Source organism: Chionomys nivalis, chromosome 8 (assembly GCF_950005125.1).
Source record: "Chionomys nivalis chromosome 8, mChiNiv1.1, whole genome shotgun sequence".
NCBI lineage: Eukaryota > Metazoa > Chordata > Mammalia > Rodentia > Cricetidae > Chionomys > Chionomys nivalis.
In genome coordinates, this window is record NC_080093.1 from 13,332,897 (window position 1) to 13,349,961 (window position 17,065).

The following is a 17,065-nucleotide window of genomic DNA, read 5'->3' on the forward strand; positions in this document are numbered from 1 at the left end:
GACCACACCCCTTATTTCCCAGCCCCACCTGAGCTTCTGCAAACCTCTCCAGTCTTCCAAGGCTCAGACGAACCCCATGGCTCTTAAAGCTACCTTGTTCTGACCCTTGGCTCTGAATACAAGTGCCGGCCTCATCTTCACCTTCTACACAGTCTGGCTCACTTTCGGGGGAGCGAGCGGGGATGGGGGCACAGGTGGAAGGGGTGGGAGTGGATGCCAGAACAAAACCCATGAACATTGGAAGCAGGAGGCCTTCAGTTCACACTCCAGCCAGGCTGCGAAATCACTGTGACTTTAGGCAAGTTACTTTCTCACTCCGGACCTTGAGTTCTTTATAAAAAGAGGCTCTTGGGGCTGGAGAGATGGGTTTAGAGAGATGGGTTGAGACTATTTACTGTTCTTTCAGAGGACCTGAGTTCTGCCTCAACACCCACTTTAGGTTACTCACAGTCACCATAACCCTAGCCTCACCAGGCATCTGCGTTTGTGTACAGATAGCCCCCAATACACACACACACACACACACACACAGAGAGAGAGAGAGAGAGAGAGAGAGAGAGAGAAATACACTAGTTTAAAATAAAAAATACATCTGTGTTTGTGTGCAGATAGCCCCTGACACAGAGAGAGAGACAGACAGACAGACAGACAGACAGACAGACAGAGATACACTAATTTAAAATAAAAAATACATTTTTTTAAAAAATGGAAGCTCCTAGCTGACATGCTTGCTTCTCCCAGCTATGGTGAATATGTGGGGAGCACATTGATTCAAAACAATTTTCCAAATTTTAACACCTGAGTCTAACAGAGTTTTGTTTTAAATAAAAGTGACGACTATAGGAGGAATTGTCCATTTATTTTATCTGCAAGGAGCCGAGCTCTGCAGCCTCGCCTTCTCTCGGAAGTAGCTCTAGTCTCACCGCACTGCATGTTGGGCCTGACTAGGACAGGCTGGTGTGCATTCTCTGACCGGGGCTCCTTCTGCAGGAGCAAGGAGCCAGAAGGTAGGAGACAGGTGATGGAGATGCTGTCCAGCTGGGCAGAAGCAGGCCTCCATTTCCCCAGTGACCTCACCTTCAGGCATGGCTCCACCATTTCTCAGCTTCAAAGCCTTCCCTCCCCTGCCCACCATGGACCGGCCCTTTTCTGGGACCCTGATACAGACTTCTGGGGACCTATCTACCCAAGCAGAGTGTCCCTCACCACACGCATGTTCCAGGGTGCTTTCCCTCGGCAGTTCTGCATCCACTGGTTCTGGGCATATGTATCTTCTCAAGAGCTGAGAAAAGTCCCTCGGACAACTCTCTGCCTTCCTGTCTGAGTCTACCCTTTCCCATGATGGACAGCGAGGCTCCCTGGAGGAAGGGCTGCCATCTTGTTCATTGATATTTTCCAACGTTCTGCTCTGAGCACAGAATAGTTGCTCAAGCGAATAATGAAAAGAACCTGCCAGGGCAGTGGTCCTCAACCTTCCTACTGCTGCGACCCTTTATACAGGTCCTCAGGCTGTGCTGACCCCAACCATAAAACGATTTTCGATGCTGCTTCATAACTGTAAGTCTGCTACTGTTATGAATCTTAATGGAAATACTGTGTTTTCCAACGTTCTTATGTGAACCCTATGAAAGGGTCATTCGGCCCCAAAGGGGTTGTGACCCACAGGTTGAGAACCACGGTGCTAGTGTGTGGTTTTTTTTCATCTGAACATCTGCTTTGTGCTGAGCCCTGTCTGGTGGCCAGTGGAGACACCAGAAAATGAAGGGAGACACTTCCTCTCTTCCCAAGATCCCACACTCCATACTTGACTACAACCCTACAAGACCCTCCATCAGCTCACACTGCTGGCGAGAAAGGAGGCGATCCCTGAGGGATGGTCTTCCTGTACCAGTCTTTGCATCCTCTGTGGTTCTTACCCAGCCTGTCTCACCTTCCCAAACCCTGTGAGATGGGCGTCCATGGGAAGCTCCGCTATTGAACTTGGCCCAAGAGGACCATCTTGGCCCCTGGGCCCTCTTGTTCCTGTGTGGCTCCTTCCCCTTCAGTGTAGGCTTCTAAAGTAGATCATGGCTGAAGTGATGAAATCTCACTCCCTTTGGGTTGTAGGACCTGTCACTTCTGTCTTGGCTGTTATTGTCCTCTCTGGAATTATTCCCTCAGGGGAGGCCAGCTGCCATGCCTGTAGGGAGATGTGGGGAGGATCAAGGACTGCCAGTAATTGTGAGTAATCTTGGTGATGGCTCCCCTCCAGGTGAGCCTTGGGATGAGACAGCAGTCCCAATGACCTGACTGCAGCCTGGGAAAAGAAAACCCAGGGGCCCTGGGACGCCAGGAAAATCACATAATTCCAGGGTGCAAAAGCAGTGAGCTGGCTAAGCGCTTGCAGTTTCAGGCGGTGGGTTTGGGGGTAATAGATTGTGCAGCAAAAGACAATACCATATTGATGGTCCTGGTTCATGGCTTTCAGAACAGTCCCTGAAAACTCATGGCTTTCCAAGGTCACAGAGATGAGCTCTGAGCTCTAAACCTGTCACACTGCACGTGGGCTCCTCACTGCCCCCACAAGTTGACTGACCCACTCAGCCTGTCCCCTGCCTTCCACCTTCCCTGAGCCCATCTGGAGATCCTTCAGTCTTGTGTGCTCTTGCTGTCATGACCCAGCATGAAAAGCCATGCTAACACCCCATTATCCTCCCCCCTCAAACCCTGACAATGCATATAGCATGGCCTGAAGCTGCCTGCCGCACCAAAGGGGTACATGATGATGTGGGAGGGCAAGGGATGGCAGAATGGCCACCCCATGGACAAATTCATCTCTAAGCTGAGCGTCCTGCCCGCTCTTGCTCGCTCACTCGCTCACTCATTCGCTCGCAGTGAAGTCCCAATCTGATGTTCCCAGCAGCCGGCAGTCACACATCTGATATCATCACCTGGGAAGGAGACCTTCTTCCCACTCTACCTTAAGGTTCCACAAGGGGATTTCCAGATGACTCAGCCTGCTGTCACTGTCCCTATGCTCCCAGGACTATCCCAAAACCAGGTCTAAGGGAAGGGAAGGTGTGGCTCACATGATCCCTGCCCTACACGATGTCACCCTCAGCTCTCCTTACATAGAGCCACACCCGCTTCGCACACACACAGATGGTTACTGGAGGAGAAAGAATTTCATGAGGGTCAATGTGTTCTCTCTCTCTCCTCTCTCTCTCTCTCTCTCTCTCTCTCTCTCTCCCTCCCTCACCAGTCTCTGCATCCGAGATCCTTCACACCCAGCCTCTCTCATGCTCCCACCGTACAACATGGTTGTCTATAGGAAGCACCCCTACCTAGTCCCTGGTAAACCACCCCCACACCTCCTAGACTTCATGCCTTTTCTGGGCTCTTCCCCTCCAGTATGGGCTGGGCCCAACTATTCACTTCTAGGTAGCTGGTAGGCATGCAAAATAGTGGGCAGGAACACCTAAGGAGCATTGTCCTGAGGACCAGCAGTACTGAAGGAGGAGAGGCAGCAGGTCCTATGCCTATGTACATTCTAGCAAGCACATGTGGACAGAGACCCTCCATGGAACCCTCATGGATGCTCAGTCCATGCCAAGGACGCTGCTGGACAACCTCTGGATCAGCCAACTTGGTCCTTCCGCCCACTCTGCCAACAGACCTTCCCGCCCCATCCAGGGGCCAGCTTAGGCACTAATCAGCAAAAACAGAGCTTTGAGCTCTCAGCTAGGACATGCCCCTCTCCCCTTCTGCCAACAGCATTCCTGGCCTCATCACCCAGGTTCCCAGCTCACCCTCACCATCTCTTAGCTCCCCGACACTTCTGTACCCACTTCAGCTCCAAACCAGGCCTGACTCCACACTCCTCTCCCTCTCCCTACAGACCACGGCCTCCGGTGCCCACTGAGGCCAAGTCCCAGGCTGAATTATGTTGGGACAGCCTGTTGTTTATCCGCCCCCAGCTGGAAGGCTCGGTGGCTCCACAGCCATGGGCTATAAGCGGCTAAGTTCTCCCCTCCCACAGCAGCTCCATGCTAATCTCAGGGCCCATAAGGCCATGGGAGGCTGCTGCCCCAGCTGCAGCTCTCAGGATTAAGGAACTCAAGAAGGGAAAGTAAGAAGTCAATCCAGTGAGACAAGGCCACAAGTCTCTTCTGAAGCACCAGCTGTGTGCCCTTAGCCAGCCTCTTCCCTTTGGGGTAATGTTGTCTCCCTCTGTGATGGGTGTGGCTCTATCTCTCAGATCACCGAACCCTCGTATCTTCTGATGCTTGGGCACATGAAGTCTGGAGACCAGGCTGAAGGTGAGCCGCCTGGATGTCACTGATATTCCTCAAACAAGGGGCCCATTCCCTGACTGGCTGAACACTACAGGGAGATAAAGGAGGAAGTGAGACGAAGGGGGAAGAAAGGGAGAGGGGAGGCCTCTAGTGTCCTGCTGCCTCCCTGTGGGACTTACCACCCTGTCCACCCCAGCAACCTGCCCTTCAGACTGAGAGAGCAGGCGCAGCCCCGGAAACCTGCCTAGGGAAAGAGCCTAACCACTCAACCGCAGAAATCATTTTCCAAATGGGAATTCATCGGGTCCATCGGTTCCCTGCCAGGCTATTCCCAGAGCTGGATTCCACTTTACCAACCCAATACACACACACACACACACACACACCACCACCACCACCACCACCACCATCACAGGGTACACCATAAGCATGGCTGCTTATAGTAAGAACAACATAGTCTCTTCAATATACAAAAACTTCATAACCACGCGGGTACACAAATAGGGACTCAAGACCCAGCTATGCCATCTGTGGACACCAAACACACAGACACACAAAACATGATGTCATGTACACACACAGCAGATAAAACCCAACACGGAGGGCAAGGTCAGTGTTTGCCACTGCTCTTCATTCACTGTCACCCAGCAAGCCAAAATATTTGGGCTTGAAACAAACCCAAGGCTTTTCAAAATGCCACCAAGGGTCATGTGACTGTCTGGGGACCCAAGGAAGCCATGCATAGTAGGAACACCCATAGGAAGCACACAGAATCTGTGTGTTCCCCCTAATTCCTGTTCACCTTCTAAAAGGGGGCAGAGCCACAAGGCAGTCTGTGTGCAGAACAGGAAGGCATACATGGGTACGAATGCGTGAGGACAGATGGGCAGGGTTGGCTGGATACCGCTAGGCACAGGCACGCCCTTCCACACACCCCCACACACGGGATGGCAGCTGAGGCAATGACCAGGGCAAGCTGAGGACAGGGGCCTGACTTGACAGGGAAGGGAAGCAGGCAAATACGACACTTGATTAATCTGCACCTACGGCCACCCAGCCTAGATACCCACCCAATTACGTTCCTGTCTCTTGTGACATGGGACACCTGAAGGAGAGGAACTCCGTCTGACCCTGGACCCAAATTGCTTCTCCGAGCCCTTCTGACTTCCTCCACTTCATGTTCACCCTCGTCTATGCAGTCATCCCAGGAGCCTTGTGTGAGCGCCTACGCTTAGTCCTGCTGACCAACAAGAACCGAGAGGTGCCCAGTCCCACGCCCATCACAGCGATGCTGTCTACTTCAGAGCATTAGCTAGACAGCTCTTAGGGCTCCAAGGCAGCCAGAGGACAGTGGCCACGTGTCCCAAGGGCCTTTCTGTCCCTCTCAGCCCTCAAGCCTGCCCAGGTCTGACCCCAGTGGAAAATGTCAGCTGGCTCCAGACCCTCTGCCAACAGTGAGCCTGGGCCATAGGCAGGCAGGCCAGGCCTCAGTCAGCCCATTCCAAGTCTCAAGCCAAAGCCCAGGTCCCTGACACTGCCCCGGCAGGCTCCAGGTTACATATCTTCTAGGGCTTTCCACCTGCCATTTGGCCCTCCCGACCCAGGACAAAATACAGTTCCTTTTTCGAGAAGCAATAACCTGCTTTTCTTACCTCTTTATTTTTAAGTTAGTAATGACTATCCCAATGTCCAGAGCCTGGAAGAGGGCAGCCACCTGGCATCAGCCACCCCCATGGTTTCTAAGTGCCTCCTTCTCTCCTTCCTGCCTGGGCCTCTCCCAGGCTTTTGGTGTCCAATAGACTCAGCAGATGGGTGCGCACTTTCCAGTACCCTGCCTTATAGGGAGGGTCACAGGGCATCTGTAGGGGATCTGACTCCAGACACTCTGTCGAGGAGCCCAGTTCCAGTTCCAAGGAAGGGTCCCCCCGAGTCTGCGGACACTTTAGCCATGTTGCTTCCAAGACCACGGCACAAGAGCTGGGAAGTCTAGAAGACGGGAGCGGAAGCAAGCAGGAGCCCAGCAAACAGAATGCCAAGTAGTCCGCATCCTTCCCTTTCTTCATCCCCCTGCTTGGGGGTCTGCCAGAAATCCATTCACCTCTCTTGGAGAACCAGGTCAGGCTTGGCTGTCACTACACACCTATGTCACTAGCACACCTGTGTGCTTAGGTGCAAGGTGGCACGGGTACACACCCACAGATATTTCCAGCACGATTCACAAGCACAGGCACATGTGCACACACATGGTACCCACACATCTCTCCCCGACCACCTCCAAGACACAGAAGCTGTCTCCCCAGTTGTCTAAGTGCGATTTGCCTCAGAGTCTCTGTAAGGAGTCCTATCGGGGTACCTAGGACCTCACATTCCTCTCAAGGGCTGCTCCACACCCTAGTAAGAGAACAAGGCCACTTTGCAGGGAAACTCAGATGCCCGACCTTCCAGATATCCTTATTTCTCCAACCACAGTGCCACCCACCCAAACACCTTCCCCCCCAACTGCACACACAGCCCCTGAGCCCACAAAGATTGACAAGACAGGGACATGAGTAAAGACTATCCCGGTGCCTCTCTGCTTCAGCCTACCAAGTGGTCCCCAGGATCGGGGTGGGTTGAACCCCAAAACATCAACTGGGGCCTTACCGTGGAAAGTGCTCCGTGTGATCTGTCCCCCCATCTCAGGCCGCTGGCAGCTTGGCCACCTCCGTTCGGCCGGCTGGCCTCGTCACGGAGCAGCCCTGGCGGCCAGCTCCCCTCCTCCTTCCCCCTGCCCTCCCCCCGCGGCCAGCCGGCATGGCAGGGCCAAGTGGCCCCTTTTGCGCCCCCACGCTCCCTCTCCCTCGTGCATGCACACGCCTGCCCGCCAGCCAGCCGGCCACACACGCACACCCCCTGGTTGTGCTTGCCGCCTCCCAGCTCCCACCCACTAGGAGCCTCCCCCACCTCCGTGCTGGTTCAGGCAAGGGATCTGTCATGTTTATTTACATAAGGAGGAGGAGACTGGAGGCTTCCTGAAATAGCCAAGCTCCAGAAAGCGCTGGAGATGCCCCAGCAGAACACACACCATACACAGACATACACACGGAAACATACACACACACACACACACACACACACTGTCCCATGGATATGGAGATACACACAACACCTCCCCTGTCACCCAGGCCAACAGCCATTCAGTATTCAGGGGACATCACACGCAACTTACATGCAGATTAGGGGTAAAGTCAAGGGTGGGATCAAAGCAATGCTGACTTTGCCCTGCCCCGAGGATACCAGGATACCGCAGTCAAACTCACATCATTTCTATCTTCCTCTTCCAGACTGTCTTGCAAGGATTAATTCCTTCAGTCCTCGCAGGCTGACTCATGAGGTCAGCATCAGTACTATTACCAACAGGTACCACCAGCATCTCCCAAAGGCCAGAAGGCCAATGACAAGAGAGCTAACTAAAGGATAGCAGTGCTGGGGTGAACCCCCAGGTGGTTTGGTGCCGGAACCCGGGCTTTTACTCTCATGCCAAGTTGTCTTTTTAACCACACACATTCACACCCTTGCGCAGCCACACGGACCCATACAGCATGTCTGCATCATGCCACGTGTCTATGAACAGACACGTGATCATGTATGCACAAATACAAGTGTAGTGCAATTTCTAATTGGTCTTAATAGTAAAAACCCAGAGTCAGATATCAGGATAAATGCTGAAAGATCAGAGAAGTAAAGGAGCCAGCCACTAGAGAGACTTCTTACCTCTACCAAATCCTCAGACCAACAAGGGCAAGATCCTGTCTCCAGGAATCCTCAGACTGAATGCAATAAGCTCCTGTCTCCTCTCACCTTATATTCCTCTCTCCTCCCAGCCATATCACTTCCCATCTCCACCTCCCTAGTGGCTCAGTTTCTCTTTTAGACAGATTTGATCTCATATAGCCCAGGGTGGCTTTGAACTCATTGAGATCCATCTGCCTCTGTCTCCTGAGTGCTGGGCTTAAAGGTGTGTGCCATTATTTTCTGACGTCTATGGCTAACTAATGTGGCTAGGTCTGCACTCTGACCTTCATGCAAGCTTTATTTGTTACAGCACAAACAAAATATCACCACACACTCGTGCACACACACACTCCTAAATGCCGCCATGGTGCCCATTTACCCATCTCCTGCCCTACACACTACATGCATCCTCCTACAGATTCACACAGCTTCTGGAGGAATCATAGGGTGCAGAATCTGGCACCACCCTGCACCTAAGGAAAAAGGAAGCACAGACAGAGGCGGCAAGCAAGGCTGGGAAGGGAAATCCTAGCCCTAAACAGCAAGCCCAAGCTGCCATCAAAAGGGACAGGCCATGCCCTGAGGACTTACAGTGCACAGAACAGTGCGTGAGCTGCTCTTATACCCATTTTACAGAAAAGGGGTGAGTGTTCTGAGAAACTAAGCGTTTGCCTGAGGATCCCAGCATGTCACAGTAGAGCCGGGACTCCAGCCTAGGTGGTCTGGGAAACACTCTCTCTACCCATCACACTCTGTCCGGGATAAACACCTCTCCCAGAACAGGGGAGAGTTCCCATCTTCCAGGCCCTCTTACGGTTAAGGATCTAGATTCCCAGAGAAAGATACACATGGGGAGTCAGGGGCTGAAGGAAAAGCTGGGGGACACATGGGGGAAATGTAGGGGCTGCCCTGCATCCAACGGAACTCAGGTGTGAGCATGTGTGAGGTGCTCGAGACACTACTGTTGCCCACACACAGCACACACACACCAGTCTGACAGAAGACAGAAGGACGGAGAACACAGAGGGACATTGGGACCTGATTGGTCTCAGCAGTTAGGAAGCTGGGCAGGCCCTGTGTGTGAGTGCCCACAGCCTCCATGGTGGTTCCTTCTGCCAGGGACTTCATTTGGAAGAAACTATGGCTCTAAATTCTATGCAAGGCAGTGTGCATCCCTTCACACTGGTACATATTCACTGTGGTTGTGCACACACACACACACACACACACACACACTTCCCTAGTCCCCTCCTATGAGGGGAAGTGGCTGAGGCATCTGACCATCCTATTCATGGGATCACAGTCATAAAGGCAAGCCTTGCACTCCTCTAAGCAGGTTACACATACAGGGTCTCATTCCAGCACTCCCCCCCTTTTAAGCACACGTGTTCGGGTGCATGGTGAGTATGCATGTGTGACTATGTGTTCACGTGTGCATGGGGGTGCACATGACTGCATGTGTGACACTGGCATCTTCCTTGCTCGTTCTCCACTTTGTCGAGACAAGATCTCTCACTCGAACCCATAACTCGCCAATCTACTAGTCCGGTTAGCCAGTTTACTAGCCTGTCTCTGCCTCCCAACCTCTGGGATTCTGGGCAGCCAACAAGCCTGCCAAGCTTTTACATGGCTTCTGGGGGACCAAACTCTGGCCCTCAGGTTTGGACAATAAGCACTTTATACGCTGAGATCCCTAGCTCCCGCCTGCCTTTTAATAGACCTAGCTGGGCCTTGGGCCACCGACCAATTTCTCCAATAGGGCAACCTAGTCTTCTGTGGCTCAGCATCCCAGAGACCATCTAGCCTTGCTTATCTCTGTCTCCTGCTTTCTTTCACTGGAAATGCTCTCTCTGCCTGTGCCCCGTCCTGGGAAAACCTCTTCCAGGAAGCCTCCTTTGGGCTGCAGGTAGTTGGTTAAGTCCTCATTTCTGGAACTTGGAATTTGTCTCTCCTCTGAACTCTGCAGCTATGCCCCTTCTAATCCTTGTCTTATTCTTCCCAACACAGATAGCAGGGCCTAGTGAGGACCTAGTCTATGTGTCCCAGATTCTTCTTAGTGGAGATCAACAACCTAAGGCACCTAAACCTACAAACATTGAGCATCTGCTACCTGCTAAAAGCTGACCTGCAAAGTAAGGATGAGATGTGTTCCCCAACAGGCAACTCCTAGCTCTCAGGGATCGGAGAGAAACAGACGCTTCTCAATTAGCCACCTTGCAGAATATATGACCGTTTTTCTTAAAAAAAATAAAAGGGGGGGGGGAGTCTGAAGCCAGGGATTGAGGTTCTAGCAAGTTTGAGGCAGGTTTTCCTGAAAAGTGCCCAGAACGGGGCAAGATACATAGGTTTGTGTCCATGTGCTGTGGAGGTGGGCCAGGGAAAGGCATACTATGGAGACTCAGCACACATGTGCAAAGGCCCGCGGGCTGTAAGGAGCCCAGCATACTCAAGAAGCAAGGCTAGTATGGGCAGAGCAGCTTCTGCGGGACAACCCTAGTGAAATGTGCTGTTGGTAAGACTATATGGGCCAGGGAAACGGACATGGGTCTGGAGAAGAGACTATATGGGCCAGGGAAACGGACACGGGCCTGGAGAAGAGACTTGATGGGCCAGGGAAACGGACACGGGCCTGGAGAAGAGACTTGATGGGTCAGGGAAACGGACACGGGCCTGGAGAAGAGACCTGATGGGTCAGGGAAATGGACACGGGCCTGGAGAAGAGACTTGATGGGCCAGGGAAATGGCACAAGGCCTGGAGAAGCAGAACAAAGACCAGGCTATTTCCGTAAGAGACAGGCTTCAGTGGGGGAGGCAGCAAGACCAGACACACGTGTCTAAAAGGTCACTCTGCCATCTGGTGTGGGGCACGCGTGGGAAGAGACAAGAGGTGCCAGGGCAGAAAGCAGCGGCATCCGGAAAGATGGGGCCAGCACCTGGTTTGCCCTCACTCCCCCTCAGGCCTCACATCATGCCTTGTAGAGCGGGTACTCAGAAAATAGCTCACAGTAGAATGGGGGTCCTTCACAGGATGGGGGCACATAACTGAGAAGCCATACGGCAAGGATGGGGCAAGTGTGGCCAGGGGGCCCAGGAGTCCTTCAGGTGGGCAGTGGCAAGTGAAACAGAAGCCAGGTATGGTGGCATACCCCTGTAATTACAACACTCAGGAAATGGAGGCAGGAGGATTGAGCTTGAGGCCAGCCTGGGCTACACCCCTAGAAACCTGTTTGGTAGGGTAGGGAAAAATTGAGAACTAGGGGTCACCTTGGTGTCTCCAGGACTTCTAGAACAGTACCACAAAACAAATGGTTTTTTCTACCTGGTCCGCTGCCCTTTTCTCAGAAGGAAGCGGCAATGTACCCTACCCCAGAGCAGTGTCCACGGTTCTGTAGAGGACGCACCATCCCTTCCTCGGGGTGAGATGCATCCCTACGAGGTTTTATTACTGGGTACCACATAAATCTCCACTTAATCAAAGGATTCTGCTTACTAAAAGAGATAAAGATAGCAGCACTCACTCACTCAGCAAGCTCCCCTGTGCACCTGTGGACCAAGGGGCAAGCAAGACTCAACCCTCACCCCTCAGCAACCAACAGGCGGGTGGATGGAGCCTGGGATCGGGAAACAATTACAGATCATGGGGCTGCTGTCAGGGAAGGGGCTTCCATGGCTGTAGGTAAACAGCTCAGGTTTCATTCCACAGCCGCACTGAGCAGAGACTGGGAAAAGGGTGAGCCACGCCGTGGTTGGAGTAAAGAAGGCCTTCTGTAGGCTCGTGTGTCTGAGCATCTGGCCCTCCTCGGGCTGATGCTCTGAAGGCCGAGGAATCTTTAAAGAAGTGACACCTCACTGGAGGAAGCAAGTGAGTCTGGCCTTGATGTCTCAATGTCAATCCAACAGAACCGGCTAACAGTGCTTCTATCGGCTCAAGATGCACCTGTGCTAGGAGGGTGGCTAAGGGTTTGTACACAAAACCTCAGCCGATTCCACAGCAATCCCTCCCCTCACTCTGCAGGGCATAAAACTGAGGCTCCAAGAGGTGGACACTACAGGCAGGACTTGTCTTCTTTCTTCCCCAGGGAGTGGCAACCGCCCTCTGGTCGCATTGGGGGAACTTCAGTCCCCTGGGTTCTTGGACCTGTGTAGCTGTCAAGACCCTCTTCCTGAAGAGTCCTTTTCTTCAAGGATGTGGCCACTGCTAAGGTTGCCATGCTTTAGTGGACAGCCCCACAACCATGCATGTGGGCAACACTAACTGGACGTAGAGGGCTAGATAGGAAAGTAGGAGGGGGGTTCTTAGGGGTGCCCGGGATATATACATATATGAAATTGTCAAAGAATAGTTTAAGACTATTATAGGGGGCTGGAGAGATGGCTCAACAGTTAGGAGCACTGGCTGCTCTTCCAGAAGTTTTGGGTTCAATTCCCAGCACCCACATGGCAGTTCAAAACCACCTGTAACTCCAGTTCCAGGGGATCTTATACTCCTTTACTGGTTTCTGTGGGAACAAGGCATGAACATGGTACAGACATATATACAAGCAAAATACTCATACATAAAAAATAATAATAATAGCCTGGCTGTGGTGGTGCACACCTTTAATCCCAGCACTCAGGAGGCAGAGGCAGGTGAATCTCTCTGAGTTCGAGGGCAGCCTGCTCTACAAACTGAGTTCCAGGAGAGGCAGAACCAAACAAACAAACAATAAATAATAAACAAAAATATTCTAGGAGTGGTGACATGGCTTAGTAGTTAAGGGCTGACCAGCTGCGTTCCAGTAACCCACATGGTGGAAAAAGCCACCATGCTACAGGTTATCTTCTGACTTTCATACACATGCCATGGGGTGCCTATTTAAGCACACACACGTTCAAACATAAATGTAAAATTAAAAATATATATATACTCAATAAAAGAGAAGAATTAGTTTAGCTAAAAAACAAATAAATAAAACAAAAATAAACGAGGCCCTCCTCACAAGCCCTGCCTGTGTCACCCTGTTTACAGCTTCCCTTCCTTATGGGCTTCAACGGTGGGCTGGACGTTGAACTTTCCTTCACTCCATCCTTTCTCATCCTTGTTCCCCATGAATGAGAAATCCCACACACACACTTTCTAAAGCCATCCTCACAGAGCCGAAAGCCAAAGGCAGAGCCAGTGACTTGCAAAATGAAACAGCAAGTTCACCCCCAGAAGCACGGGCTAGGGCTAGGAAAACTGCCTCCAGAGGACGGAGGGTCCAGTCCCGCCCTGAGGCTGCCAGAGGAGTCCCCCTTACAGAGGTAGCAAAGGGGGCTCAGAAAACTGTGGGCTTTCTTAAGGCTGCACGGTAGGTGTGGACTTGAACTCAGGACGGATGTCCTCTGTGGTTGTATTTAGAGTCGCAAATAGGCAAATACAGAGTAGAGACAACAGACGAAACTGGCTGAATAAAGGGCGGAGATGTTCTCATTAATGAGACACGGGAAATGGCGGGCATGTGGAGAGGCCAGAGAGGGAAGTGGTCTGCTGAGGCGGAGCTGGAAGGCAGCTCCAGATGGCTACAGTGTTGGAGGTTTGGTTTTGTTTTGCTGTCAGGGACAAAGGATAATTTGATTGAGATGGTGAGTCACCAGGTGCTTAGGGCTTAACAGAGACCTGCCAGGGCCATCCTCCCTCTGCTGACCTATTAGGCTGGTCCTGGACTGAAGAATCAGGAGGAGGGAAGCCCACCCCTAAACTCCTTCTTTATCCAGACCCAAGAAAAACACAGGTTGCTACCTGAAGTCTGAAAGAGAACGGCAGAGCTGAAGACAAAGAGGTGGAAGAAGGGCAGAGACTACAAAAGCCACAGTGTAGAGAAACGGGAGCCATGGAGACCAGAGGACACTGGGACAGGTGCCCTAAGCAGTGCCAGCTGCCAGCTGCCCATGATGATGGGAACACAACAGGTGCAGATGCGGGGGTGGAAACTGAAAGGGAATCTGAGCAAACAACCTGGAGTTGGGTGCCCCTCCTAGCTCCTCCCAGCCTCAGCTCATTGCCAAGAGCACTTTCTGAGACCCTCCAGGACACAGACACACCAGCTCACACTCCCCAGTTCCAAGTCTCGCAGGCAGCCTAGCTACCCTGGACTATACAGAGGGTTCACCATCCATGCCAAGCAGAAAGGACCCAAACAAGAAGGTACCCAGATCCCTATGCCCAGGACAGTGTGTGCCAACTGGAATCCACACCCACAGAACTCCCAACTGGAAGCAAACATTTGACTGGGATAAGATCTTTGTCACTCCCCGGAAAGGACGGATGTACCCACCCCAAACCACATGGAGATTGGGAGTTTCAGCCTTGCAGCTGTACAAGCTGGCTCTGCCATCACATAGACAGGGCAAACCACTGGACTTCTCTGAGGTTCTGTGGTCACTTCTCTAGTGGGGACATGAGAGAGGTACTCATGAGGAGCAAGGATACCTCTGCAAGGCAAGCGCCTGGCCACTGTCAACTCAGGAAGGCAGGGGAAGTGAGGAGTGATGGTCCCTGACCCACCCAGGGAAAGGAGTGACTTGGGATGCTGTATGTGAGCGAACCGTGTGTGAGCGGACCGTGTGTGAGCGGATCGTGTGTGAGCGGACCGTGTGTGAGCGAACCGTGTGTGAGCGGACCGTGTGAGAGCAGACTGTTACTCGAGGCAGGAGAAACAGAGGACCTGCTTCAGCAAGTGCCATCGCCTGTCACCAATCTTTACTCAGCCCTACACATCCTTCACCAAGCACAGCACTCAGCCTTACACATTACAGACACATGCCTGCTATATATGTAAATGTCATGTCAGAGGACTGGCCAGCAGCCCGGCTAAGAAAGAAGATTAAGCTTTGTCCCTTGTCACCTGGTTAGTGCTCTGGTTTTGGTCAGTGCGGAAGCCAGCCCTTGTCCCAGTCACAAATGATAAATTGTCATCTAGAGTCTGTAAGATTTGTCCCTAGAACATAATCTTTTGGGGGAAGGTAAGGAAAGGCAGACAATATGATGTTCAGGGGGAGGAAAGTAGCGAGGACACCAGAGTGACGTAGGAGATAAGACATATGTCCAGGAATAAAACTCGTGCGTCTCTAATGCAGAAATTCACCCGACTGGTCCCTCCTGGATCAGAAAAAAAGCTGGCAGCTGATGTCGGGAGGATAAAACCCCCTTTACAGGGAGGAACCTTCACCTGTCCCTCTCCCCGTGACACTCACATGTGACATTCACACCCGTACACTTGGCTGTCATAGCTTAGCCAAGGCTCCCAAGACCCACATCTTCTGGTGCCAGCCCTCTACACAGCTGAAACCACCCCAAATCTGGGAATACCCCCATGGGCCTCCCGCAGTCTGAATGCCTTCCTGCATCTCTGGCTTCGTCCTCTTTCCTGTCCTTCCAAGGTTTGCAGAGGACAGCAGAGCTCAGAGCCACTGAGCCAGGCCTCTACTTGCTCCTGTATTCTACAGGGTCTCTTTCCAACTTTCTCCCTCAGACAATGAACATCAGCAGCACAACAGGGTGATGGCCCAGACCCACAAGGGCCCTGACTCTAGGATCAGACACTCCCAGGAAAGCCAATGATAGCCAAATGCTACAGTCTCATGACTCCAACACTTGCTGCTACCATTGCAGTCTCTGCTGGGAGTCCTCACTGAAAAGTAGGCCCTTGAGTGACAAACCCCACGTATCCATTCCTCTTCTGAAAAACAGGGCTGAGAAGGGCAGTGCCTACCTGCTAGAGAGACAGGAGGAAGAAACAAGGTCCTTAAGGCAGTGTATCCAGAACAACCTAGAAGTCCCAGGAAATGTGGTCTAGATGGAGCCTCAGTCATGAATGAGACATAAAGGTCCAATCATGCCCCCATCTTGCTGTAAACAGCAGAGAGTCAGATTTAAACTCATATCCTTCTACCCAGCTGGGACATTTTAGCCTTGCACCTACCTATCCCATGGAGGCCTCTCTGAAGGGTTTGCATGTCCTCAAGTACCTTCTCTTGTGTAAAAATAAAGACAAGTGAACGCTGCAATGGCTAACTTTTGTTGTTATTTTAGTTGGATTTAGAGTCACCATGGAAACAAATCTCTGGGCTTGTCTGTAAAAGATTTTCTAGATTAGATTAATTAAGGTGGGAAGGCCCATCCTAAATGGGGTGGTGCCTCTCAACAGTCTTGGGTCTCAGACTAAATAAAACTCAGAAAGAGAGCTGAGTGCAAGATTCATCTCTGCTTCCTGACTGTGGATACAATGTGGCCAATCACTTTCTGCTTCCTGACTGGATACAATGTGACCAACCACTTTCTGCTTCCTGACTGTGGATACAATGTGATCAGCCACTTTCTGCTTCCTGACTGTGGATACAATGTGGCCAACCACTTTCTGCTTCCTGACTGGATACAATGTGATCAGACACTTTCTGCTTCCTGACTGTGGATACAATGTGATCAGCCACTTTCTGCTTCCTGACTGGATACAATGTGGCCAACCACTTTCTGCTTCTGACTGTGGATACAATGTGATCAGCCACTTTCTACTCCCTGACTATAACACAATGTGACCAATTACTTTCTACTTCCCGAATGAATACAATGTGACCAATCACCTTTTGCTTCTTGACTGTGGATACAATATGACCAGCCATTTTTTGTTTCCTGACTGTGGATACAATGTGATTAGCCATTTTTTTGCTCCTGTCACCATAACTTGCCCGGCATGAGAGAGAGCATTCCTTGAAACAGTTTAATCCAAAATAAATCGTTCCTTACTTGGGTTGCTTTTGTCACAGCAATAAAACAAGTAACTAATATATAAATCAACTAAGAAAATTACATCTGCTACTGTCATCTTGAGATACCCTGGGCTACAGAAGAAGAGGTCATCACTGGGAACTTGACACCCTCAATGATGACACTGAGTCTTGGTGTAGATCTCACAATCACAAAACATCTAAACTAAGATTAAAATATACATCTGATTTAGTGGTGGTGGTACAGGCCTTTAATCCCAGCACTCGAGAGG

The 17,065-nt window shown here is 51.5% G+C and overlaps 1 protein-coding gene across 3 annotated transcripts in view; it reads right to left on the bottom strand.

The window, feature by feature from the left end:
* The window catches only part of Neurl1 (neuralized E3 ubiquitin protein ligase 1), an 82,633-nt gene that overhangs the window by 26,301 nt on the left and 39,267 nt on the right, over positions 1 to 17,065 (bottom strand). The window contains exon 1 of one of the 3 annotated variants that reach the window (XM_057778201.1): positions 6,918 to 7,049. The exons of 1 other annotated variant lie outside the window; for it this stretch is intronic. In XM_057778201.1, coding sequence (XP_057634184.1) covers positions 6,918 to 6,951 — 34 coding nt within the window. In that variant the 5' untranslated portion in view covers positions 6,952 to 7,049. Of the gene's footprint in view, positions 1 to 5,926; positions 6,020 to 6,917; positions 7,050 to 17,065 lie in introns of those variants that run through there. One more of the 3 variants, XM_057778202.1, reaches the window with a different exon arrangement.